This window comes from Bacillus rossius, chromosome 3, assembly GCF_032445375.1.
Source record: "Bacillus rossius redtenbacheri isolate Brsri chromosome 3, Brsri_v3, whole genome shotgun sequence".
Lineage (NCBI taxonomy): Eukaryota > Metazoa > Arthropoda > Insecta > Phasmatodea > Bacillidae > Bacillus > Bacillus rossius.
Window position 1 is genome coordinate 84,595,838 of NC_086332.1, and position 27,775 is coordinate 84,623,612.

The following is a 27,775-nucleotide window of genomic DNA, read 5'->3' on the forward strand; positions in this document are numbered from 1 at the left end:
GGGGCATACGCGACAGTGTGGTGGCAAAAAAAAAAAAAAGCATTTTCTAATGTGATAATGTTGAATTTATTTCATTCATAGCTAGGACTCCCAAAAAACATAATGTTCAATTGGCGAAGGAATTGGACAAAGGAATTTCCAACCTTAACGTCATCATGAACTGTGAAACAATTTTACATAAATGTGGCAGTTTTTCTTTAAAGACCAATAAAAAAAAACAAGTTAGAAGCATGAAAAATTCAAAGAAAAATTGTTGGCCATAAAGTAATGAGACAATCGGTAAAAGTTCAAACAGAGCCAAGTGCTAAATAGATATTTCCTGCTTTAAATGTTTTCCGGCATGTCTCTAGTAAGATGCTTATGGAAGATGTTGCCTTTGTTATTCGATGCAGGTGGTTGCATACTGTAAACCATGTTGCGAGCGATCACTCACCCGCCAGAAGCTGGAGTGTGAGGGTGGGGAGTCGGGCGCGTCGACCGGAAGCTCTACATTGGTCCACGTGTCATAGCTGTCGGGAAAGTAGTACCAGTGCAGCAGCACCATGCGGTCTCGCCTCATGGTGGGGCGGGCGTACTCCTCCTCCAGGGGATCGCACCTGGGGTAGATGAGGTGGGTGGCCTCCTCCTCGTTATCTACAACCACAAGCCGTCCTGCTGACGTCTGTGTTAATGCAACCCTCAAGTTTCACCTTGTCACCCTCTCTATTTCCGAATGTTCATTGCACCGAATGCCTAAGAATATCCACAACAATCAAACATTATACATGTATGCTAAGCATCAGTATTTCCAATATTAATTTTAAACATGCTAAACTAAATTCTTTTACTACAACTACAAAACATTTAATCCACTTATTCAATGTCACCAATAATAAAACACTGTCATAAAAACACTGACTCAGAAATTTGAAAGCTTTACAACTATTTCAAGAAAATAAAAACACAAAACATAACATTTGAAAAACTCTTAGTTATTACCATCACACACAAATTAACTGTCCTTACCAAAAGTCAGGTCGGAAGAAATTTTGCCATCCAGTGCATTATCACATCAGAAAACTTTGGAGGCAACCTTTGTTTAATATTTTTTTAACGTATGTATTTTCTATCTAGCTGTTACGATGGTAAGTTAGCACAGTTACGATGGTCCGAGCCTATCTGAAGACCAATATCCAAGCAGCTGAAAATAAATGCTGTTAATATATTTACTGACTTTAACAGTTTTCTTTTATCCTAAATTAAGATTTCTGTTTCACAAACTGAAACTTAAAACATAATATATGTTATTAAATAATAAATAATTTATAAACCAAATCATTACAGTGTGCTATTACAGTGAGATCTCATTACATGCTAATTAATAGCTTAGTGATAAAGAGTAATAAAAAGAATGTTGCATAATAAGTTTAACTGTGACATGTTCCCTCACAGCAATTGGTGGCCGTGCTGGGCCTCTCGCCATTTGGCCTCTCGGACATTTGTATGTACTGTGAGTTCAAATGATTTAGAGAGACTTTATTTCATTCAAGGAACATTGATTGTAATTTTTTTTTAAACTAAAAAATGCTTTCAACACCCAGAAAATTTCTTTACATGTTTTATGCATGTAGCAGTTGGACCAAGTAGAGCTAGCCAGAGGTCTTGACTGTTACCACTTTGACAACTAAGAATAAAACAAATCCTAGAACACACACTAAATGTAACAAAATCACTTAAATTAATAATTTTTATCTGCTAACATGTTAATTTCATTTAATAAATCATTGTTAGGGCTTTAAATACAAAAACTTAGAAAGTATGTACTATATATTAACTTAAATCTAAATACTAATCTACTTACAGCTGCTTACAAACACAATATATACATGCATTCAGACATACACCTAATCTCCAACAAACAGTTACGCAACACAGATCCAAAACGGCTAGGATTGAGTTTAATAACTCAACATTGAGGTCATTAGAGATGATAAAAGGTGATGAGAGCATGGAGCACTGACAGAGTACATGAGTGGGGGAAACTAAGTGTCCCAATAAAAACCACAGGCACACCACAACATCCATCACGTTTCCACTAGCATGGGTCGTTGGGATTACCTGTCACAGAGCCCTGGTGCCTTTTGATGATGTCACGGATCTTTGCTTGGAGGTTTTTGTCCACGTCCGGCTTGATGTAGATGACGGGCATGGTGAGGCACTTGTTCTGGATCAACACCTTCTCCACGTTCATGAACATCTCCACGTTGCGGTCCATCCGAGACGGCGACTACGGCAAAGGAACACAGGTTCGTCAAGCTGTCGCATCGAGGCAGCCGAGGCCCAGCGAACCACTCCTCACTCGTCCCCTCACCTGAAAGTCGAACCGCCTCCATCCCTGGTCGCTCTTGAACTTGTACACAGTGGCCAGGATGTGGCACAAGGCTCCCCCAGGCTTGAAGTCCAGGAAACACCGCATCTGCAGCACCATAAGGCAACACTACACGTGTCTGTTCCTTAGCTTCCCTTCCTGCATGCACCTTATCACACCAGCACCAGTCCAAAATATTTCATTGTACAGTATTAGTATTAAGTGCATCATTTTAATTAACTTATATCCAGGAAGCAAATTTTAATAAGTCCCTAAGTAAGTTATTTAAAATTTTTTATTGTATATACTAATATTTATTACATAAAAACTTTAAAAAACCCAAGAGCTGTAGAATTGTATTATGTACACTACAAAATAGTCCTCCTTCTTCACATGGTATTTTTTAGTAATAATCAGTGTTGACATACTTAAAAACAAATTGTGTTTATAAGTTTCAGGATGAGGAATAACATTTTTGTGTGCTGATTTGAAATGATATAAATTGAAATCATTTCAGAGCCAGTGACTCATTCCCTCATGTTTGAAAAGTGAGTATAACCAAATTTTGCTCTTGGGTCTGTGACAATGACTCTTCAAGCAGTACTTTTAAATTAAATACAGTTGTCCCTCGATAATCCAACAGGTAAGGGACCAGGGGCGTGTCGGATTACCGAAAATGTCGAATTATCAAAGATGTTTTTTTCTCAATGATTTTAAACACAATGAAGTTAACAAAAAGTACCAAACAGTATAAGTACATGTAATTTATTAAAACTAGGCTATGAAATTATGGTATATATAAGTTTTTAAAAAAAAATACGGAAAGAAAGTAAAGTAAAATGTTCAGTACATATGTAAAAAAAAAGTACATACTACATACTATATATTTACACGTTAAAAAGTCTGTGATTTTCTACTGCTTCTTCTTACGCAAGCAGTCCGTCATTGCTTGTTCTTGAATCCCTTTTAACAACAAAATGTTTGAAAAATCTTACTCTCTCTCCTAGCACCAACAAAGCAAAGTTTTGGTTGCCGATAACGCTTCATCACAGCTGATAGTGAAGTTTAACTCCGGCATTGCCTCCTTGATCACTTCGTCATCTACTGTCGTGACTTCCTGGATTATTTCTGCATCTGTCACATCAGTAGCAAGGTTGTCTTCAATAATCCATGTCTTGAACTCTTCAATTGATACTGGCGCAAGTTCCACTTCGTTACAAATTTCAAGTGCAGCATCCAAAATAGATTCAGAATCATTGGATGCAGAGTTGCATGTTGCAAGATGTGGGTTATTAGGCCAAATATTCTTCCAAGATTTTATCAGGGTTGTGCTTTTTAGTTGCTGCCAAGAAAATGCGGCATTCAAAATCGTATCCTTAATGTTGAAGGATTTCAAAATTGTTGCAATGTCATAATTAGGTTGACTGACGACTTCCATTAAAAGGCGCTTTTTGTAACGTGCATCAAAGCGGTCGTGTTTTTTGATAAGTACATTACCTCAATGTACCCTTTGGCAGTTTTAACTTTTAATTCATTCTTGTCAGGGTGTCCGGGTGCGTTGTCAAGCAACAGAAGGGCTTTCACTGGTAACGTATTATTTTTTAAATCTTGCTTAACTTGTGGGACAAAGCTGTTAGTGTACCAATCATGAAAAACTTCTTTGGTGACCCATGCACAGCTTTGAGCCAAGTAGGTTACTGGTAGAGATTCGACCTTTACATTTTTCAACGCACGTGGGTTTTTTGATTTACTAACAAGCAGTTTTAACTTATGAGTTCCTGACGCATTCGCACATACCATCAGGGTAATTCGTTCTTTTTGTAATTTTCTCCCAGAAACTTTTTTTCCTCTTCAGTATCAGATGTTTTTGTTGGTAGCTGATGACAATTTAAGCCGGTTTCATCGGCGTTATAAATTTGTTCAGGAACTAGGCCAAGTTCATTGATTTTTGCGTACAAATTTCTGATGAATTCCTGGATTTCAGACTCGTTAGCAGACACTTTTTCGCCACTCATCTGCATAATCTTATACCATGACGTTTCTTGAAGTTTTCAAACCACCCGTGACTAGCGCGAAAGTCAGTTTTCTTTGTTATTTCTTGGTAAAAAAACTGGGCTTTTTGTTTCAAAATGTCTCCTGAAATAGGTGCATTCCGGTTCCGTTGCTATTTGAACCAAATAAAAAGAGTGTCTTCGACCTCGGGTAGCTCACTAGTCCTAAGAGTTTTTCTGTTCATGGGTTCACCTTCAACAGACTTCATGAATTTTTCAATTTTTCCCCTATTTTTCATAATATCATAGACAGTTGGTCATCCGATGTCATACACTTTAGATATTGCACTCGGAGTTTCTCCACGGTCTATTCGTTTAATAATTTCCCATTTTTCAGATAAATTTAATGTTTTATGTTTATGTTTCACACTTGTGCTTGCTATTTCTAAACTGTCACTACACGCACAAAGCAAACAGTAAATACAGTCAGCAGTAGTAATACTGAACGTCCGATGTACACTACAACTGCGCACTTACTGATACTGATCTGTCCCCGCGAAATAAGTGTACAGAGCGGAAGGGGGGGGGGGGAGATTCATGTCGCTGCAGGCTTGTATTGTTTCCACAACAAACAGCTGGTAAGACTGCTGGCGGCGCGTGGGACTACCAAGTACGTCGGATTAAAAAGTGTCGGATTATCGAGGGACAACTGTATACAATGTATAGGTAGGTCCTTAAGCTTCAAGCTTCACACATACAAACACAATAATGTCACCACGCCACATGAAACCCAGACCCAAATCTCTGAGTTAGATCAATTTAGTATACTTGAGATCAAAGTACCAAGTGTACAGCTCATCTGATTGGAGCAATTATGTTTTCAATTTGTGCACAAACAGACTAAATAATACATTAGCACACAGTCATAAATAATAAACACACATGGTGACATTCTAACTTTTCATTGCAGATTACTAACCAAAATAGTTAAAAAGCTGAATACGATAATAAGGATACTGATGACATCTATACTAATATTATAAAGCTGAAGAGTTTGTTTGTTTGTTTGTTTGTTTGTTTGAACGCGCTAATTTCAGGAACCACTGGTCCGATTTGAAAAATTATTTCAGTGTTGGATAGTACATTTATCGAGGAAGGCTATAGGCTATATTATAATATCAATAACATTAGGGATCCTTACTAAAAGTCCAATTTAGAATCAAATGCGTTGGAGGGGGTTAGATACAACATGCAGTACACGTACGAGTGTGTCTTGACAATGCCGCAGGCGCTAGAAGTTAACGACTATTTCATTGTTAGTGCAGTCCTCATCACCGTTAAAATTTTGCGGGTACTTTAAATATCAAAAATTGCCCTTTTTTCAAGTATATATATTTTACAGACTTGAAACTTCGCAGTAATGTTCCTTATGTTACGCACAATGACATTTTCCGAAAATTAGATCCCATGGGTGGTTAAAACCAGGCAACAGTGGGTACTTTGTCTGCATGAGAACAGGATTTTGCATTGTTCATGCCTTCTGCGTCTCCATGGCAACGGGCATCGCGCGGCAGTGGCGTACCCACAAGGAGGGGCATGTATAATGAGCGGCGCAAGAGTGATCTGCCTGTAGACTGCCGTAGCGAAGTACGGGTACATCAGTTGTACGTTGCGTGCACGAGTCGGGAAACCATCGGTGCTATTCATTTTCTCTCCGGTACATTATACAGCATTGTAATAAATTTTCACTGAATTTTTTTTATTTACCATTACTGTAAATGGGAGATGTGGCTTAATTTTTTTCCATTAGTATAGCCCTGCAAAGCCGGGTCGGGCAGCTATCAACAATATAATTATTGTTTGACAAGACAAATCTCACACTGCAATAATGACTCTGCTACCACAATCTTTCTTGGTATTATATAAAAACTTGTGTGCTTTTGTAAACAGTTCTCAAGCCTTGGACCCTTGAACACAAATCTTTTAAAACCAGAGACAAGGCACCTATCCTGAATTTAAAATTAAATAAATAATGAGAGACAGTGTTGAAAACCGGACTATAATTAACAATTTAAAATGTATTTAATTATTGAATGCTCAAAGCAATACAACTGAGTGTGTGTGGACAAAGAAAGATAATAAAACTATAAAATTCAATAAAACTATTACATTATGTGAGGATACATTAAATATTGATTTTGAATCTTTTCTTGAACAAGGATAGCAAATACCACTCACGGACTGACTGAATTTTCCAACTAACAGCTACATTTTGTTTAGTTATAAATAGACACTATATTGGAAAACATGCACCCAGTGTATATATACCAAAAACTATGTGAATAAAATTAACACCTAAAAACACTTAAATTACACTGACTTGCAATACTCACTGGTAGTCTACACAAAGGTGGCTTGCTGACATTTTTACCGAGATTGTCTTCTTGAAACTGGATCAGCTGAATAACTAATGTAGACAATCCCTTGCTGGTTGGAGGGTCAGTTTGGACATACTGAAAAAAAATCCAAATTATTGTATTTTTTGAACCTTAATGTTGTAAAACTAACCGTAATCCAATATAATTTTCAACATGAAACAATAATTTGTGGCTTTTTATTGACTTTGTTCATGTGAGCTGTACGTTCTCTAACTCCTGCTACCAAACAGTAGCTTGATGTTTTGGAAGTATAGTCTATCCCATAATCGAGTGCACTTTTTGACATATTTACGTGAGGCATTAAGGCTAAGATCCGTAGTTTTGCAGCCACCAGGGAAATTAATTCTCCTACGAAAAGTATTGTATTTAAAAAAAAAGTAGTTAGGTGTTTGGTAAATGAAGCTTTGAATTTTGCAAATATATTAATAAAAATATTTTTAAAACATTATTTCTTATTAAATTGTAATTAAGAAAGTTTTAAAACTCAAAATAAGGTATTTATAAATACGGTACGCGGTTTTTGCTTTGCACACAACTTAAATGAAGTATACTGAATAAATCATCCAAACGAACGTGTTTACATAACGCACAGAGTTTAAATTACTTAAGTTTAAAACTTGTGATTTAACCGACGCGTGTAGCTGAACCAACGAACGTATGATGTGTGAGTTCAGCTTTCCGCCGCTAGATGTCAGGCCCAAACTTTACAAATGAGTTTGTAGGTTGGCCGCTAGATGCCCCAACTATCACGGAGGAATTTTGGCGGGAATTAAAATTGCTTCGAAGCAGTCACTGACAAAACTAGTGTGTCAGACGGTAAGTTATTGTGTTTTGAAAATGAAGATCACGAAGAAATGGAAAGAAGCTAATAGACGCCAAGTTAAGTAAGTAATTTTATCTTAAATTTACTTGTTCTACATAGTATTATTTAATGTTCCCTCCGTAAAAGTAAACTGAGCCTCTAATTATCGGCGAACATGAAGGCTTTTGAAGAATTTAGCAGTTTAAAATTTTCAAATTTTTAAATATACATGTTTTGATTTATATCTAACGGCGATATTATCTTTAGACGTAGATTGTTTATACTCTCTCTATATTTCTTTTTCTTGTACATATAGTGTTGGAGTTATAATCAATAACGTTATTTCATTGAAATGACTTGACTGTATATAATTAAGTGTCTATATTATCTGTAAATATTGTAAATTCTTTTTTTTATACCCTTGCATAAATATTTTAATTTTAATAAAGGAAGTTAACGTAATAAATAAGATTAAGACACAAAATCCATGTTTTAAATATCTGAAAACAAAAATCGTGAGAGGGATTAAACAAACAAATGCTAGGGAGTTTAGACCAGGAATCAAACGTGGTATAAATGAGTATAGGTATGTTATAGTCCGCAGTAGTAATTAACTTCGTACTCGATGACTTCTGGTTTTGTGGTTTGCGTACTTCTGCGGCACAGACGTAAATTATGAATTATTTAACTTATTGTTTTAAAATATTCCATTGCAGTTGTAATTGATCTGGCAAATATAACATTACATTGATTATTCGTATATATTTTATTAGCTAGAACGCCGAGCCAAATTTACTACCACATGGATACTGAGCAACCAATTCTTTTGTAAATGTGTTTGTACGTTTACGTAGAGTCGGTTATGGACTTATGGTGGTTTACACTAGACTTCCGAATTCCAAAGACTGTTTTAGCAAAGTGTGTCATAAATAATTAATGTATCACATTGAAAACATGATTAGACACTTGTGCCACGTAGACTGTCTGTCAGAACTTATTAACAAGACAAAGATATAAACAAACAAACAAATAAGCACTTTCTAAGATATAGGCTCTGAAAAAACTACAGCGCAAACCAAATGTTCAACAGTGAAGGGACCAAATGTAGACACAGCACATAAACCACAGAAAAACACATTACAATAGGTTACATGAAATATTTTTACTAAATAAAGTTTACAGGGATTTTTATGCTAACATAACTTTGATATATATAGCAACTAGCTGACCCGGCGAAAATTGTTCCGCCTTAGAGGTAATAAATGAGCATTTTTTGGATTTTATTAAATTCAATATTTTATTAAGTAATAAATATAAATAAAAAATCAAGTATTTTAATGATTCTTTATTGGCCATGTATTTTTGTGCATGGGTTGCACTCTTCATTGAAGCACCTTGTGATAAGACGACAGTTTTTGTTTTATTATCATGCGCAAGAACAAATAACGCAGATGATCTTCCGACCCGTGAACATGCCTCATGGGAAAAACATGGATTTTCTAGATTCAGACCACAAACTTTCAAGGATTGGCCTTGTGATTTGTTAATGGTCATGGCGAATGGCATGTTTTCAGTTTTTTAAGCTAAATCGGATGTTATAATTTTTAAATACTGGTGATTCCAGTTACGCAATAAAAAAAGCAATTACCATATTTTATTTTATTTGAAATGATATTTGATACTTAAGCACATAACGCGAGCAAAGCCGCGGGTAAAAGCTAGTAATACATAAGAATAAGTATAGTATATAATTATTCTACTGTATTGTATGTAAGTACAAAAATAAATAAATACCTTGAATGTCGGATTAAATCCTCGTTCTTCGATAATGTCTGCCCCAAATGAGGTCATTTGGAAACAACTATTGTATTTTTGTGTGTTTGCTAGAAAATTTCGTGATTCGGGTGTTTCGCCACGAAGCAATGAATACAATGGCTCAGGTGGCGGAGTCAATAATGGCAATTTCACTTTCCCACTAAGGCAGCACAATCCTGGCGTTTCTCCGGAAAACTTCAATGCGTCACAAAACTCGCAAACTCCGTCCATTGGCCCAATGCGAACGCTAGTATGCAAGCAGTAATCAGTGCTGAAATCCTATCGAAACGCTGCTTGGTTCAAATCAGTACTTGATAAATTTCTTGTGCGTCCAAAATTATCTAGTTGTTGATCTCTGAGGTTTGCTCGACGATTTCGCATTGCCAACCGAGCCGTTTCACGGGCTGCCTCGCTTTGCTCTTGTGATTGAGAAGCACGAAGTCGAGCCATACTAACGCGGTGCTCTCCATGTGCAATTTCCTGTTCTTCCTCAGTCCTTTCATTCGCAATGTTTCGAATCCTAGTTGCATTACGGCCTTGTCGGTAAAGATTTGATAGTCTTGGTCGCGGCATGGTATTATTAATGATAATATCGGTACGATAAGCCAATAGAAACTCGAAAAGAAACACATCAACCGGTCAACCTTAAAATTTTACGTTGTCAAATTTTCAACCATACTTAATCATAGACAACATTACGTTGAGCTGACAGTTGTGTTTTGTTAATTGTCAAATTTTCAATCATACTTAACCATAGACAACAGTACGTTTAGCTGTCAGTTGTGTTTTGTTATTCCATGTCAGTTGTGTTTTGCTATACCATTTTTAACAAATGAACGGCTAGACTGATGTTTAGACTGATAAATTTTTCGTTTTGCTTTCAGTTGCGTTTTGTTATGCCACTTTTTTTTTACACGCTTTATATTGGCTTTATCTGTATGTTTGTTTGTTTGTTTGTTTGTTTGTATGTTTGTAACCGACTCCTTTGTGTGCGATTTTGACCCACTTTAAACGGCCATATTTCATCCAAACTTTGTATATTTATCGAGAACCGATGACAATACATTAATTTGATAAGATTATTCCATTATTAAATTTGTAAAATAATATTTTCGTAAATTTATATAATTTCACAATATTAAGTAGGCTTTGTTTATATCGCGCCAAAGACAAACTGGAAGTAAAGAGTTCGCACATTGTAAAGAAAACCATTTCGCTCATGTGCGAGTGCGAACTCTTTTCTTTCAGTTTGTCTTTGGCGCGATATAAACAAAGTCTACTAAATATTGTGACATTTAATTAAATGAAAAGTGACATTTAATTAAATGAAAAGTGAGAGTGGGTTATGATTATTGTGAACAATATACTTTCATGATTTTCTATTTTTTAGTTTGGTTTTCAATATAGAGCGTGTTTTTTTTTTAGTTTTTTTAAAAAAAATTTCCCCGGGAACAGGATAAAAAGTATCCTATGTCCGTCTCCTGGTTCTAAGCTACCTACCTACCAATTTTTAAGCCAAATCGGTTCAGCCGTTCTTGAGTTATAAATAGTGTAACTAACACGACTTTCTTTTATATATATAGATGGCAAATTGAAATACGGCAGCTGCTCTAATGAAGTACATTATTTTCTAGGCTTGCAAGATTAGCGAAAGAAAGGAAGAAGCTGGGTTTGGTACAGAACGTTTTGCCTGCTGGTGAAGGTTCTGCAAAAACAACATTGCCAGAAAGCCAAAGTGTTGAAACTTTGGTATCCAAAGTGCAAGAAGTAACCAGCATGGCATCTTCAGTGACGACGTGTGCAGCACATAACACTGATAATACACATACTAGTTCAGATGACGCTCAAGAGTAGGTTTTACACTTACATTACTTTTAATTATTTTAGATATGAATGGTAAACATATAATTAATGTGCAAATCTTTATATGAATAAAAATTAATTGTATGCGCGATATTTTTTAAAAGTTTGTATCAAACTTCTAGGGACGATGACCTCCCCCCGTTGGAAGTGGTTTACGAGCCTCCATTGCCACAGACAGATCCGGGACTAAGTTTGTTAAACGGTCGGATGCTGGTAGACGTACGTCACTTCATGGTGCAGTGTCGTCTTCTGGAGAGACACAGGTAAATAATTTATAATATTCATTATCGTTAAACACAGGGTGCAATAGACATTGCCATTGAAAATACATAGTAATAATATATAAATACCCATTGTTAAGTGTAAATTTAAAGAAAAAACATCTTAACAATAATATAACTTACACAAACTTAAGGTCATTAAAATTTAAAACTGTACCATTCATCTAGTGAGTACAGAGGATTGGATATGATCCATTTTTCTAGAATTTGTTTATTCTTATCAAAAGAAACTGCCCTAGCACACAAGGGTAATCTATTGAAAAAACTTACACTTATATTTTCAAAACCCATATATGATTTACATAGTCGTTTGTAACTAACATCAATTAAATATCTAAGTATTTCTGGTTTTATAATTATGTACAATATTTCTTAAAATTAAAGTTTGTAAAATACTTTCAACATACAATAAGCAGTATAATATAAAAATACAAGGTAAAGTGAGTATTTTCAAATTTATAAAATATTCTCTACATGATTGTATTTCAGTACTTCCAACGATAGTTCTTATCGCTTTTTTTGCCATATAAATAAGTGTACATGAAAAAAGGCATAGTATGAATTCATTACTAATTGTATCACTACAGTTTATCAACTTCTGAACGTTTAGCCGGCTGGAAGATTGCAAATTCTACTGCATACTTCTTGACTTCATTAGTTAGTAGGTAATAAGAATAAATTCATTCTTAAATACTTATTTCAATAAATAAATTTATAATAAATTAAACAATTTATTAATGCCATATTGACAAGATTTAATCTAAAACACAAAACACCGTAGTGGGAAATATTACTCAGCTTAAAAGTTTTTACCTTAAAAAAAATTGATGATTCCCCTACATACAAGAAACAAACAATAATGGCTAATTATAGAAAATTTATTACACAGTTTTTTAACATATGGTTTCATTCAAAGTTAAGGTGCAGTACGTAAACAATTATGTTTACCTTTTAATTTCACACCGGAATACCTGTGCGCCGTGCGGCCATCTGCCTGTGGAAACTTCCTCTTGTAATGATCTAGGCCCGGATCACATCGAAGATCAAACTCCAGTATGGGATTGAGGATTTAGTAAGGACGTTTAAAAAACCTAATGAAAAAGTGCGTGATTGAGATGTGTGAAACCGTGCAATAGACTTTATTTGTCGATATCATACTGAGGCTTGATATTCAATGTGACCCAGGCCTTAGTAATTTATAAAACAACGCAGAGATCAGCCCGGTGACACTGATTTGAATATAGGACCTATGGTTTGAGTTGATCGAATATGCAAAAAGTCTAATCTACAAAAAATAAATTCCAGCATGGCTGACAACTTGAATTTTGGATATAGGCGTGTAATGAGTATCACTGGTGACATGTTGAATATTAGCGGCTCTGTTGTCATGTCAATCTGTTCACATATCTTTCTAGAGACATAATATTTTTGTGTATGAAGAAAATTTTTTTTATTCAATTAGAATATTTGGAACACGACTGCACTATGTTGAACTCGCATACAACTACATTTAAACATGTTACAGTTCATAACTTTTTAATGTACTTAATGACTTTCATATCTGAACGTCCATATAGCCTACATAACCTACAATCACATTTCCATTAGAAAATCTTTCATACTTTTAACTAGCGAGACCACACTTTTGACCTTGTTAGTTGTTATAAAGATTTTTGGTAATTTCGTTACGAGATATGATAATCAGACACATGAAACATAAACAACACACTGGGTTTAAGAGTGTTTACTGAAGGTAAAATAAAGACATTAAATGCGAATAATATTCATGCAAATTAACCAATGTTCCGATTAGCAGGTATCTTTTCGTGCTGAGCCCGGTGAATTAGCACATTTGAGAGGAAATATAAAATTGTTTGAATTGGTGGTTCAACTACCATTTATGTAAAAGAGGAATGCAGTCAATCTCGTGGTAAAATTTTTTTCAATAGTTTTATTTTTTATACAGTAATTAGTGTCTTTATGAGTTAAAAAGTGATGCCTTCAAGTAATTCGTTTAATTGGTTTAGCCATTTGGTCACGATAGCATTCTTTGAAGCAGCCTAAAACCCAAAAAGGGCCATGTCTCGACATTAGGTCATTAGGAACAGATAAAGTGTGAATTGACAAGAATGTAGCAGCGATAGGATGCACTTGGTTGGTATGAGAAATGGTAACATCTCATAAGAACTAAGTTCACAGGATTTTCACATGAAGAAAAACCATGCTTGATCGCCGTAGAAATTGAAACCGGGTATCCTTGGAAACAACTGATCTGACCAGAACACCACTCTGACCCTTTCTAAATAATATTGTATGTGAACTTACAACGTGATTTCATATTTTTTTAGCAAACACAGTATGTAACAAATAACATTCTGACTGTCAGCTAATACTTCGTAGAACTTAAGAATGCGATGTTTATACAAGCACATTTGTCATCAGTCAATTATAAATGTTTGTTTATAGGGCTAAAATCAAGCAATGCCTAAAATTAGAATAACATTTGCCAAGTAAAAATAAATACTTACTCTAAAAAATATTTCAATTGCTTTTTAAGGCCACGCCATAGCACATGTATAATATAGGCCTAATATTATCTCTTATTTTTAGCCAAATAGTTGTTTCGCAACAGTGATGACTTGGGAAAAGTCCACGTATTTAAATAACAACAAATAAGTATGCCATATATACTGAAATTCGTACCTTGTGCATGAGCAGTACGTTTTACAAAATGCTAACAAATAACATATAATCACCTCCATACTGCGGTTTGTGATGGATATACCACCGAAGAATCACTCAGACTTGCAAACATGTGTTACAGCTTTCACCCCCGAGGAGTCAGCCATGGCTGTCAGGGTTCGTGCCAGCTCTTTATATCTGCTTTTCATTACAATGACGATTGGCTATATGTAACATTAGCTGATACCGTCCTGGTAGCGTGGTTGTATGAAATTAGATAGCACACCCTAACTCTTGAACATCACTGTAAAGCACAAAGGTATAGCTAAACTGCCATGTTAGAGAGCCTTATATTTAATTATATTTATTTTATGTACACTATAATTTCTTGTTTACTGAATGAAAGAGGGAAAGGGTAAAATACATTATAGTAAGATGTTACCAAAATTATTATTATTATTTGGTTTTACAGGTGTCCAATTCACTCTTCGGGGACATATGTGCTGAAAGGTGTAAAAAGGTTTGGTCTGCTGACAGATTTTAAATTTAAGTGCACACACTGCGACCAAGAACAACAATTCCAATCTGAACCTTTGGAATGTCTTCCAGTGGGGAGACCAAAAAAAACTAAACAAGAAGTCAACCTGGATGTCAACGATAAGATTGTTTGGGCTACTATTTCAGTTGGCTTAGGCTATGGGGCACTGCATGAACTGTTGTCGCTCATTGACATTCAGCCTATGAGTCCGGGATGCTTCTCTAACCACGAGAACAAAATCGGAGAGCACTGGAAAGTAATGTTGCAGAAGGAAATGGAAGATGCTGCACTCGAAGAGTTCTCTATTGCGAAAGACGATGGACGAATCTGTATGGTTGGAAATGAGGAACATGCTTGGACCATAGGAATTGTGGATGGTGGTTGGAGCCAAAGATCCTATGGTCATAGGTTTTCTGCTAAGTCTGGATGTGCTGTAATAATTGGGTTCTACACAAAGAAATTGCTATTCCTTGGTGTGAGAAACAAATATTGCACTGCATGCATTCGAAGCGAACGAATGGAAAAGGAACCCACACCTCACTTGTGTTTCCGAAACTGGACTGATTCTTCCACTGCAATGGAGGCAGACATTATAGTGGAAGGATTCCGGTTCTGTGAAGACAAGTACAAACTTCAATTTAAGAAGTTTGTTGGTGATGGTGATTCCAGTGTGCATGCAGCCATAATTGCAAATGTTTCGTATGGGAGAGATGTTGAAAAGATTGAATGTGCTAACCATGTCGTGAAGAATCTTAAAAAGAATCTTTATGCCATGGCCAAGGGCAGCCATACGCGGCATCTCAGCCAGTCGAAAATCAAAGCCCTTTGTCGCTGTGCAAGAGGTTGTATCAGCAACTGTGGGGGTAATGCTGTGCAACTTCAATCAGCACTTCTAAATGTGCCAAACCATGTGTTTGGAGATCATAAGTTATGCAATTTAGAAGTGTGTGAGAGAGCTGGTACATCAGTGAATCCCTGCAGTTATGATTCATTGCCTCGTGAATTGGTTGTGGGAGTCAAACAAGCTTTTGACCGAGTGAGAGCAAAGTCACAAGCACTTGTAATGGATCTCACAACCAACCAAGCAGAAATGTACATGTCATTAGTTGCGAGGATGGCAGGCGGTAAGCAGATTAACCGTTCACAGCAGGGGTCTTACAGCCGTAGGGCTACTGCTGCTGGTTTGTCTTACCAACTTCGCTACAAATGGCATGGACAAACTATGAAGGCGATCACAGGTCACAGCCCTGGAGTGACTGTGAAGCGATTAATGGCAAAAAGACAGAAACAGCAGGCAAACTGTAGGCGAAGGCTGGACATGAATCCTCATGCACCACGAAAATCGGAATCATCTAAACCACAGGGTGATAAGAGCTATGCTCCTCATGCAACTCAGCCTCCAGCCTCTGGTCATGAACTAGAGATTCTGACTGAGTCTGTGATGAGAAGCATAGAACTTACAGTACAAGAAATAAATGATCTGGAGGTGCAGACGCGAGATCAAGGAAGCAGTCAATTGTGGATGAAAGAGAGGAGAAAACGAGTCACTGCTTCCTTTTTCGGACGTGTCTGTAAAATGAGGGAAAATACTTCGTGTAAAGTGACAGTGGAAGCGATTTTTTACAGTCGTTTATTGGAGAATGCTGCCACAATTCATGGCCTTGCAAACGAGCGCGTAGCTGTTTCTTTGTACGAAGGAAAAACAGGCCATACTGTTCAACAGTGTGGTCTCTTTGTTGACCTTCAGCATTGCTTTCTTGCAGCTTCTCCCGATGGTTTAGTTGGAGATGATGGTTTGGTGGAGGTGAAATGTCCATACTCTGCAAGAGAACTTAACCCTTTAGATGCGGCAGTGCAGCTAAAAACATTCTTTTGCAGAGTTGTCGACGGCGAGCTGAGCTTGAATCGCTCTCACAATTACTACTATCAAGTCCAAGGGCAATTGCACATCACACAAAGAAAGTGGTGTGACTTTGTTGTTTGGACAACGAAAGGCATTTCAATAGAAAGAATTGTGAGAGATGATTGTTTCTGGCTTGAGAAAATGGAGTCAAAATTGGTGCGGTTTTTTAACAACTGCTTGTTGCCAGAGCTTGCTGATCCATGTCGTCCGAGGGGACAACCGATTCGCGAGCCAGAATATATTATTCAGGCACAAGAAAGTCGTTCAAAGAAACGCAAAATTTCAGATGTGTGAATCTTGAGTAACTGGAATTGTTTGGCTGACGAGAACATTTTTTTTAAATTTTATGTAGTAATGATCTGTTAAAAAAATATATTCTTGTACAAACTGAACAGTACTGTAAATATATTTGCTGACATAAACAATAATAAGTTATTAGCTTATATGGAATCCAAACAATTTCTATTAATGATTACAAACAAAAAGTTCTCTGCTTGGCGAATGATAAAATTATTTTTAGACCATTGATAAAACATATTCATGTTTCATTTTGTATAAAAATAAAACATTTAATATAATATTGGGAGACAGCCTTTGAAAATCGTGCATATCACCAACATTGCCAATCATACTCATAGTCAGGTTTACGATGGCAAGACAGCTAGCAAACCAGTTCAGTTCATATGCAGCTGAAAAATGTATTCGTTATTTTCGGGGTGGTTTTACGCTCAAAATTAATACAAAAACAAATCAGCGATCCTTGTATTATCATTTATAATACTTCAAAACATCTTCCATTTCCTTCGAATTGTATCGAACAATGAAATATTGATTTACTTTTGGCCCAGATTTTATTTGACGATACTCTGTACAGTTTCCCTTGTTTGCACTGTTTATGTATTTATTAGGTTTACATCAGAGCCAAGTTTATTGTATTTATATTACTAGTCCTATCTTAAGTGTAGGAATCTGAATGATCTACTAGCAAAAATATGTCCTATCAGTGTATTAGTTGTGTCCTTGCAAGCATGAAATGTTTATGAAACATTTAATTTATTTCATTTTTAAAGCCACCGACGTGTAGGCCTATTTTATTAATTCATTTTGACAAAAATCATGCGTCCTCGTTTTCAACATGGCACTCTTTGTCTTGATCACGCCACGTAATACTTTAAATAATTGTTATTGTAATTTTGGCTTTTTCAAATCTGTTATTTATCCGCATTGAAGTAATTGGTAAACTGTTATAATTTTTTTTTTTTTTTCATATTTGTAAAGCATTTGAATTCCTTCAGAATGGGTACCTATTTCAAAACTAAAAAAAAACTATTCTCTTACATATGAAAGGTGATAATACCAATAAAGAAAATTATCGTCCGATAGCGATGACGTATAATATCGAAAAAATATTTGTACACTGTATTTTTAATAGGAAAATTATAAAATATTTTCAAATCTACGACATGATTTTACATCAACTCTAACCACTGAAGCACATAATGCTTATTTTCTAGAAAATAAATCTTCACACGTAAACTGATAATCAAACACTTGAGTTTTTTATATGGCTTTCAAGGCTGTTGGCACAATTGATCAAAATATATTGTTGACTAAATTAATTAAACTGGAATAGTATAAAATGCACAAAAAGACAAATAATATTATTTTAATGACATAAGGCATAATCTAGCCATTTAGATTGTCAATACTAATATTTAATAACCGTGCAAGAAGCACTACAAATTAATTATCACACATTTGCGGGTGACTCAAACATCATACATGCAAAACGAAATATCCTTAAACGCAAGAAAGTCTGTTTTACACAGTATATAAACTAGATTTTAAATCAAAGGCTAATAATAATAAGCATTCTGTAAATTTAAGCATTCAATGCGTTGGAAATAGAAGAGCATCAAACATATTTAATAGGTTTTACTGTCAACAGTGAACTCACACACACAACACAATTTCTTTCTGCACGACCTGCAAGCTCAGGCATCTACTGGGGAAAAACCGTAAAACTTTCTGGACGTCGCACCATGGCAACGGTTGAAAATTTTTCTAAATCTTTTTACATAGAGAACAAATTGTATTACATTATTTTAATGATTCAAACGGTAGAAAAATTATGCCACTACAATTGCATACCAACACAAGTTTGTTCTTTTATTCAATCTATTAGTTACGGCATACATTTTTTTAGTTATAGACAAATCCAATGTACAGCTCAAATGCCTAACAACAATATCCTAATACCCTAAATCCTGCTTAATTTTTTTAAAAATTATTTTAAATAAATATAGTAAATAAGTATAGAAATTGCTTGACATGTCATGTCTATGGCTATGCATAAAAGAAATAATGTTATATTTGTAATTCAGATTATCTGAAAATTTTTATTACTATTTGGTTATCTTGTGTATGTAAAACTATATTTGTATGTGTATGTAAAACTGTGAACATGTAAAACTGTATGTGTATGTAAAACTGTAAATATGTAAATGAAATTTTCCATAGACTTATGGTTTCTACTAAAAAGAAGGCTCAGTGGAATACAAATAAAATAAATAAAAATAAATAAATTAACAAACCCAGTCGCTATATATAACTTTCATCCTGTTACATATATTTTTATCTTTATAAACATCTAATGTATAAAAAAATCTGAAAAAAGACAAATTCAGATTGCCTTCATTACCGAACTAGAAAAAAAATAATATACACTTGCAGAGAACCACCAAAAAAACCGAAGTGTTTCTGCATTCATAATTTCATTAAACACATTTAAAACTAAAATATATTCAAATAAATGTAATAACAAGTCTTCTAGATGTAATGGAACATTGTAATGCCGTTTCCGAATTCACCTGAAGAATATACTTTTAGATACTTTCCCCGGAAGTGACTTCGCAAGGGCTGTCTGAACAGGAAGTGAAGTCGGGCCTATGCTATGCAAGTACGCAAGTAAATGAATGTGTAGTTCTCGCGTACGTTTTCATTTGAAACTTTTCTGGTCATATTTAATGTCTCATTATAAAAATATAAGTAGTCGTAAAATAATCATCTTTTATTTTAATTTTAATGGTATTAATAAATTAATTAATGGATGATTAAAATAAGTTTTAACTAACACATGCACTTATTTGTACTACCTATCGTTACTCCAAAACAAAATTATAATAGCTAATAATAATGTAAACTGCCGTAAATGCACGTGAGAGCGATGAAGTGTTAAAAAAAAGACTAACTTTACATGCGCTTGAAAATAAAATTTTAGCATCCTTTTCGGCTGGCTAGTATCATGTAAAGAGGCCAAACATTGGCTAGTATCATGTAAAGAGGCCAAACATTGAACCCTTCCAGATTCGTCAAAGGCAAGTGCAGTACGCAAGGTCCCAAGCATGTAACTGCATTACTTGAAATCGGACATGTCCTAAATAAAGATATTAAATACTATTAGAGGGTATCTTTTTCTGATACATTTTCATAAAATTATGCGTATCTACAAAATATATTTAGTTACAACTATTATTGTATTGGTGTTTGTATTTAACTGTAATGTAGACCGGGTAAATTTACGTTTATGTCCTCATGTAGGTACTTTTGGTGCAAAGTTAAAATGTAATTATGTATTATTATCAGGGCCCATAACATAACTCTATGTTCGTTGGCCGACAACGAAATGTATTTATAATTGTGTATTTAAGAAAAAGATTTGTATATTGTACGAGTGTAATTGTTTTATTATGTAAATTTTTATTAATTACAAGGCTAATCAAATTAATATATTATGTACTCATAATGGTTAGTTTTCATTTGTGTCTAGACATAATAAAATTATATACTAAGCTAAAAATTTGTACTGGTTCACAATTTTTTATTGTTTGAATATTTTAAATGTAGATTTGCCATGCAGCATTATCAGCGTCTAAAACGTGAGTAAAAATTATCGTAAAACTTTTATCAATGGCATATTTATTGCATTAGTATTCCTAGCTGTAAGTTATTCCTTTCTGTATAACCTCAGTGATCACAATTTACGTACACGTTTTCCCACTACGACGATTCAGGTGCAGATTCTGGAGCAGTTTTTTTATAATTGTGTGGATGTGACAATATATTCACCTGTTGGGTGGGGGGGGGGGGGGGAGAGAATTTCTACTCTTCGCGTATCACTTTATTTCTATGCACGAAAAAATACCCCAACTTAGCGCCCTTCGAAATATTCCTATACAGCCCATGACGTGTAGCATACTCCATAGATATTTTAGTTACAACTCATGTTTATTTCGAGTCTGTCTTGCAGTTCACACATGCAGGACGGACTACTTGTGATGCTTGAAGTCACCAGTAGGGATAGCGTGAACGAGCTCTCCCTTTCGCAGAAACGCGACAGGCATTCGTCAGTATTTATATTGCAATAATAAATTACTATCTGATTTCGAATATTTAATTACCTTTTTTTCAATAACTATTTTAACGAATATCAGGACATTTACTAATAACATCGGTTTTAAACATCACATATAGAAAAAATAAGTGTCATCGAAAGCCACAAGCTGCAGGTGAAATAGAAAAGCAAACCAAAATATTTTCGAGTTCTATTCTGGTGAATAGTACATACTTAAAAACCTAACAGATTAAAAAAAACTAAAGTTAATGCAATAAGCTGCAATATTTTGAGGACAGATATTCAGCTGCATAAAAGTCTCCGATAGTATAAACCGTTCGCCTGTATATAGTTGAACACAAAAAGAAAACTACCAATCCTATCAGAAATCAAATATAGCAAATAATACCGCTTTACAACATAACGTCATACAATTAGATGGTCAACGTTCAACTGTTTGTGTAATACACACCCACACCTGTTACAAAATGTGTAAAGCAAGAAAATTTGTAGAAGCGAAAAACCTTTATCATACACTGGGTAATAATAATATTTTATACAGGAGCAGGAAAACTACCAAAAATTTGTAAACCGTATATGTGCAGAATTGCCCCCAATTAATATATAGTATAATTCCATTGGGTTGCACACGGTTGCGTACGGGTTTCTAATTGAAATATACTGAACATAGTAATATTTTTTTCTGGCGCTCTGCTCTGTGTGGGTCGAGTAAGTCTTGGGTGGATGTTGTGAGCGAGGGACAGGAAGGGAAGTCGAGGCAGTCCACACCCTTCCCCCAACCCCTCTCATAGAGCGGTCGTAAACATGACACCCCGCTGGGCCACACGAAATTCCGGGAAAAGCGTCCTCTTTCCACCACCACCCTTCATTCTTTCCCGCCCGCCAACCACACCGCTCAACCATACTGCTAGTGCGCTCTGTTGAGGAAGCAGGGAACTAGGCGTGTCTTTGCCCTCTCACGGAAACTCAGGATCTTAGCCTTAAGCTGTCATTCTGCAAAACTATTTCACAGCATTTTCCCCAGAAATTAAGAAAAAATATTCAGCTGTCAAACAAAAACTTTGATGAGTTATCTGTCGAAAAAGTGCCATCGTTCATGAAATATACTATTCTATAGTACTCCTGTTGCTATCACTAAATCGTCCTACTGGTGGGTGTGAATACATCTTCTCCATCTGGAATTTTTATTTTATATTTATAATATTTTACATAAAATCAAATGCATGATGATTGAAATATGACAACCATTTGTAGTTTCTACTTGCAAAAGGTACAGCCCATCAAATAAAGGTAGATGGAGTTATTTTTGAGAAAATTCAACTAATAGCTATAACACAAGAGCCAGAAGACTTTTTCACCTGCCCCATGCAAACTTAAGGGATTGGATTTTCAAATATATTACCACAGCTTGTATTCAGTTTCTATAACACATTTTACTGGCTTAATGAGGCTTAGTAAATAGCTTTCGACACTTGTCAAAGTCAACTTTCATATACTACGGTAATTATCATGACAGTTATCAACAGAGTGTCATAATTAGTTATTTGATTCTGAGCGGATACAGTCAAACATTTCTTACTAAATATCAGACTGTAAAAGCTATGGAAACCATTTTTTATCTCTCATAATCTAAATCCTTTTTTCAGTGTAATCTAAAATTTATATTAGGGCAAAAATAAAAAAAATAAACATTCAAGATGGCAGAGATAAATCCATTTTTTTTCTGCAAGTACACTTTAAAATTTGCAAGTAACACATTCCCCTAATAAAAAAAAATTAATGAGAGTTATAATTTCCTCATTACCTTTAATACATTTTAAGGCTATATCCCAAAAATAGAAAAACTATCTATAGATGTAAATGGATGTTTTTCAGGTGTTTTCTGTCTCTACCCTAACCCCCCCCCCCCCCCCCCCCTTTTTATGTGGAGGACTTACCAACTCAGCAAGATTGAGATTTAAGCATAGAAAGTACAATAGACCTTTTTACCCAAAAAAAAGTATTATATAGTGTAAATGGTATATAATTTGTATGATAGTGTACAGCGGGCTGTGACAATAATTATTTTCTTAGCTGTAATGAGTTTTTTGACCACCGACTACATAAACAATCCGTGTGGCCACTTGTGTTGACCACAACACAACCTAAATTGATTTGTGCCTCTGACTTTTTAACTGCTTAAAGGACTATGTGTACGAGAGTGTATAACTTCTTAATAAACCTAGACATGTGATTTAAATGGTGTTCCTCCTTCTTTGTGTCCATGTGTGTAACACCTACTGCATTGTGGCATGTGGGACGCCTTGACAGCCCACTGTGTTCATCCTTATAGCGTGCCCGACACTGAGTGGGCCAGGTCTTGATAATTAGTGTGCAAAACTTAGAAGGTCCAAATCTCCCTCCAGCATGGGCTACGTCACGCCCTGAGAGGTGTCTCCGCCATCCGTGTGCTCTTTCATACAGTGAAGCCCATGCAATATTCTTAGTATCGCAAATCCATACCCTATAGCACACGTCAAATTGGCTCCCAAGAATGATGGGCGAGATATAACAGCTACCACTACTGCCAGACCTGTAACGAACGAACGCGTGAGATATGCTGTTTTGCACCAGAACGCGGAGATTAGTAGACAAGTGAAGCGGTTAACGATACAGAGAAGACCATGTGACCGGCGAGTGAGCATGCTTCCGAGAATTCCGCCACGAGTGATCATGTGATATCCTTTCCAGGCGCAGTGGACAGTTTTGCACAGGGCAGTGTGTGCTTGCAGTATCGTGTGGGGCAGTGAGGAAACGCAATCGAACGGCCTTGCCATCACACATAGCCATGTCGGGTAGTGACGGACTGAATATCAATCCGAATGTGGTTAGACAGAGTCTTGTTCAAACTGAATACTATGCATTGCGTGATGTGGGCGGGGCCCCGCCATATTAACGGGACAGCAGGAGCCTTGTGTGCAGACACGTGCGTGTGTTTAAGACAATACGAGAAACCACGTGGCCATGATGGCACTATCAGGACCGAGGCTAGCAGTCCGGAGCATGTGAAATGCGCCAGTGTCAGATGCGACTGTAAAACGTGAGGGGGCGACTGGTGCCGAAATTTCCGCGCATCAAACACATAGTGTGTTTCGAGAAGGTAAAGGTCACATCTTTCAGAGACACTTAATACACCTGCTTTGGTGCATATAAAATCTGCAGTCAAGTTCAATAGACAACCGACCAACAGACTACGTGCCAGACCGACTCCCATTGGCCAAGCAGAACTACCAGAGTTTGCCGAAAGGACCAGCGACGACCTGTGGAAGTTATTAAATATGTGTCGGGAGTGGCTGAGTCGTTATAGAGTGCTGGACAGTGAGTTGTCAGATCGTGTAGGAAACACTCTCAATGGCGACGCCAGAACGTGGTGGAACATTGAACACAAGTAAAATATGTCGAGGGTGGAGTTTTCAAGGTAGTTTGAGTCCCGGTTCGTGAATGTCAGGTCCGAGATGAAGGTCTCAAACAAGGGCAGTCAGAGACAGCCTTGGCATTTGTCATGAAGAAGATTTGTCTGTACAAGTGACTTTTCCCTGCAAGCAATTCGGCGGAGGTGTTGGAATTAGTAGAGTTGATGCGCCCAGAGTTTTTCTCCCATTTGCACCTGGCAACGTACTGGTCGGCCAAAGAATTCATCCAGAATGACCGCGCGGTGGAACAGGATATAAGATAGGCAAAATCGAGTGAAACCAACATCGCACTACCCACCAGGTCTGAAACCGCTGTGCCAACTAACGGAACAGTCCTCGTACAATATGTCACACCTGGAACCAGCAACAGCAGACGCAACAAGGCAGACTAGGGAAACTGCTCACCACCTCCTTGGCAAAGACGCACCATCGGCGAAGACCCACCGCCCGAGTGCCACATGTGCCCAGCGGGCACACAGCACTGGCATCCGGACTTTCCGGTGCAAAACAAGTTCCGGCCAGACTTCGCAACATGCCAGCGGTTGGGTAACAAACAGCTGAGGGCAGCGAGCTTAGTCAGCCCACCACTCCGCCACACTCACCAGCACAAAACCAATGACAGTGGGGCCCCTCTTAGGTCATGTGGGTGCAGCGAAAGCCAAGCTTACTCAGAATCCCGGTGGTTGTCATTGAGCTGTCCATGCCCTCGTCGACACCACCGCCAGCTACAACTGCGTCGCGGCATGGTTTATCCTCAACACGCTTCAAGCCCCGAACAGGGCAACTCTAGCTGACCACCATGCAGGGCATCGCGACACTGGACGTTGACGTGCGGGACCAGCGGTCTAACACGACCGCCTTGGTGGTGGACAATCTACAGGACGTCATCCTGGGGCTGCCATGGCTCTATGACCAGGATGCTGTTGTCAAAGTACAGGCTGGATGCGTACACGTTAGCATTTAGGGCCACCGGACAATCTGCAGGCTCGAACAGCCAACGCCTCCAACTAAAACCAAGTCAGTCTCGACATGTTCCAACATGGAGTTCCTCCCAAATTCTGTGCCGCCACTCAGAATGTTCTAGAGCAACAGTTTCCCGTGTTCACGTCCATGGAGCCGTTAAAGTATACCACCAAAGCTGATCATGCCATCTCGACCCATCTCCATGAACCTATGTTCATACCGCCCGGTAGCTACAGTCATGTAGGTAAACAGAACATCCTAGGCTAGGTGCAGGAAATGTTACATGATGGGATAGTGGAGCCTAGCTAAAGTACCTTCAATTTCCAATGTGTACTGGTGGAAAAGGACAGTAAATTACTTTTTTGTGTGAACTTCAAACCTATAAACAAAGTGACAATCAATGCCCCGCCCCCATTGATAAACATAGCCGACACACTTACAGGACTGGGAAATGCTAAAATATAGAATAGACCTTGACGCTTGCCCGCCCTCTATATATAAAATATCACGTTACTTTATGTTATAATTAAACCCAACCCGAGTTTTAATAAGTAAGCTTAGAAGTAATTCAGGGAAAAAAGGTATTTCGGCAATAGGTCTACTCATGTAATATGCTGCGAGGAATCTGTGCAACATCGTAGGTTATAAACAAAGCGACGAACAATAGAATAATTCATTAAAGCAACCAACCATCTTCGCCCATTTTTTTTTACCTTGCTATAACCACACATATTTACTTACTTTGGGATATAATAGTAAATATGGACGAGTTATGTACACAAATGGATATTTTTCTTTTGCCACAGCTGAACATGTACACTGGGACGCCATCTTGTGACTGGCGATATAACAACTATATTTATATTTTATAAGAGTTTAAAATATGGAGAGCAAGCAAGTTTAAATACTTTCTAATACATAGGATTGAATATATATGTACATATAATTATTTAGGCCATGTTTTTCATTTATTATTATTATTATCTAGTTTATACTTCCACGGCCAGGGCAGGGAAATTTCGGCAAGATTTATGCGCGCACATCTCATCCCTTCAAAGGGGAGTTAATTCGCCCCTCCCTTCCTTTCTTCGTTCCCGCGCTTTCCTCCCTATATAAAGGGGAGGTCATCACCCGAAGGCAGTTGATCGGCCCGACGGCCAGTGAGGCTGGAATCCGTCCACTGACCACGAGACGATCCTAGGAGGAGCAGCAGAACAACTGGCTATCCGTTTTCTGCAGCCTCGCACCCCTACTTCACGAGCCAAGGCATGCGAGGACCTATCTCGGCATAGGGCATATATTTCCCCCCCCCCCCTTCTTGACGCTAGGGTGTAATTAGTGTAATTTTGTGCATGTGTATCAGTAGGGAAAGTCATCGCAGTCGACCAACTGAACTGTATAACAAGAATAATTAAAGTACTCTTTGAGATCATACCATCATTCTCTATGAGTAGTTTAGCACCATTCCTCACCCCAGCAGGCCGCACTGCAGAGAACCTCGAAGGTCTCCTCCGTCAAGTATCCGCTGGAGTTATTTCCAGCCTTGATCCGGATACCCGGACCAGTTCCAACCATGGAAGAGCTCGCCCAACGTCAACAATACGAAGAGAGCCGTCCAGATCTACACTTCGGCTTCCCTCTGCCGAGGGGACTCTGTGAGCTCTTGCAGACCGCACTTCCGAGCATCAGTGCATCCACCGTCAAGAGGAAGGAAGAGGAGGAGCTCAACCAGCTTCAGCTACACCACCTCTTACCAACCTCGCTCTCACCAATAACCAGCCCCCTCGGCCCTGTATCGCGAGACCAGGAACCCAGCCAGAAACGTCTACGCAGCATTCTACGTCTCTTTCGACACCTCCCAGCACCTCTGTCACCCATCGCTGGCTCTCCCTAACATCCTAGTATGAACCAATCCACCTCAACCAAGGAACTGCTGCAAGCGGCTGTTTCCGATCCAGTACCAGCCCGGAGACAGACGCTCCCGCAACCCCTGCGTCGCCCCTCCAGAAGACTGCCCAGCCACGGGAGTGTGAATCCTGCCGCAAGAACAGCTCGACCTTCTCTACCCCTGTACACCCCTGGAAACAGGAGATGGGCATCGAGCCCAAGAGGGCTCGGTGCAAGAACCTTAAGTCAAGGTATTGGCAAGTATAAAGCCAACTGACTTCCTGAAGACCACATTTACGATGTGTTACAACTGGGTTGGTAACGGCGTCACCCGTTTACATTTTTTTTGTTAACTGAATTTATTTGCTATGATTAGTGAATCTAGATTTGTTTATTTCA

The 27,775-nt window shown here is 37.4% G+C and overlaps 1 protein-coding gene across 2 annotated transcripts in view; it reads right to left on the reverse strand.

Annotated features, from left to right (window-relative positions):
- LOC134530989 (SWI/SNF complex subunit SMARCC2) overlaps window positions 1-27,775 on the reverse strand; it is an 87,984-nt gene that overhangs the window by 51,980 nt on the left and 8,229 nt on the right. The window contains exons 2-5 of one of the 2 annotated variants that reach the window (XM_063366396.1): window positions 6,732-6,851; window positions 2,351-2,455; window positions 2,098-2,266; window positions 434-651 (exon numbers count right to left, since the gene is read on the reverse strand). In XM_063366396.1, the coding sequence (XP_063222466.1) occupies window positions 434-651; window positions 2,098-2,266; window positions 2,351-2,455; window positions 6,732-6,851 (612 nt within the window). The remainder of the gene's footprint in view (window positions 1-433; window positions 652-2,097; window positions 2,267-2,350; window positions 2,456-6,731; window positions 6,852-27,775) is intronic. The other variant, XM_063366397.1, reaches the window with a different exon arrangement.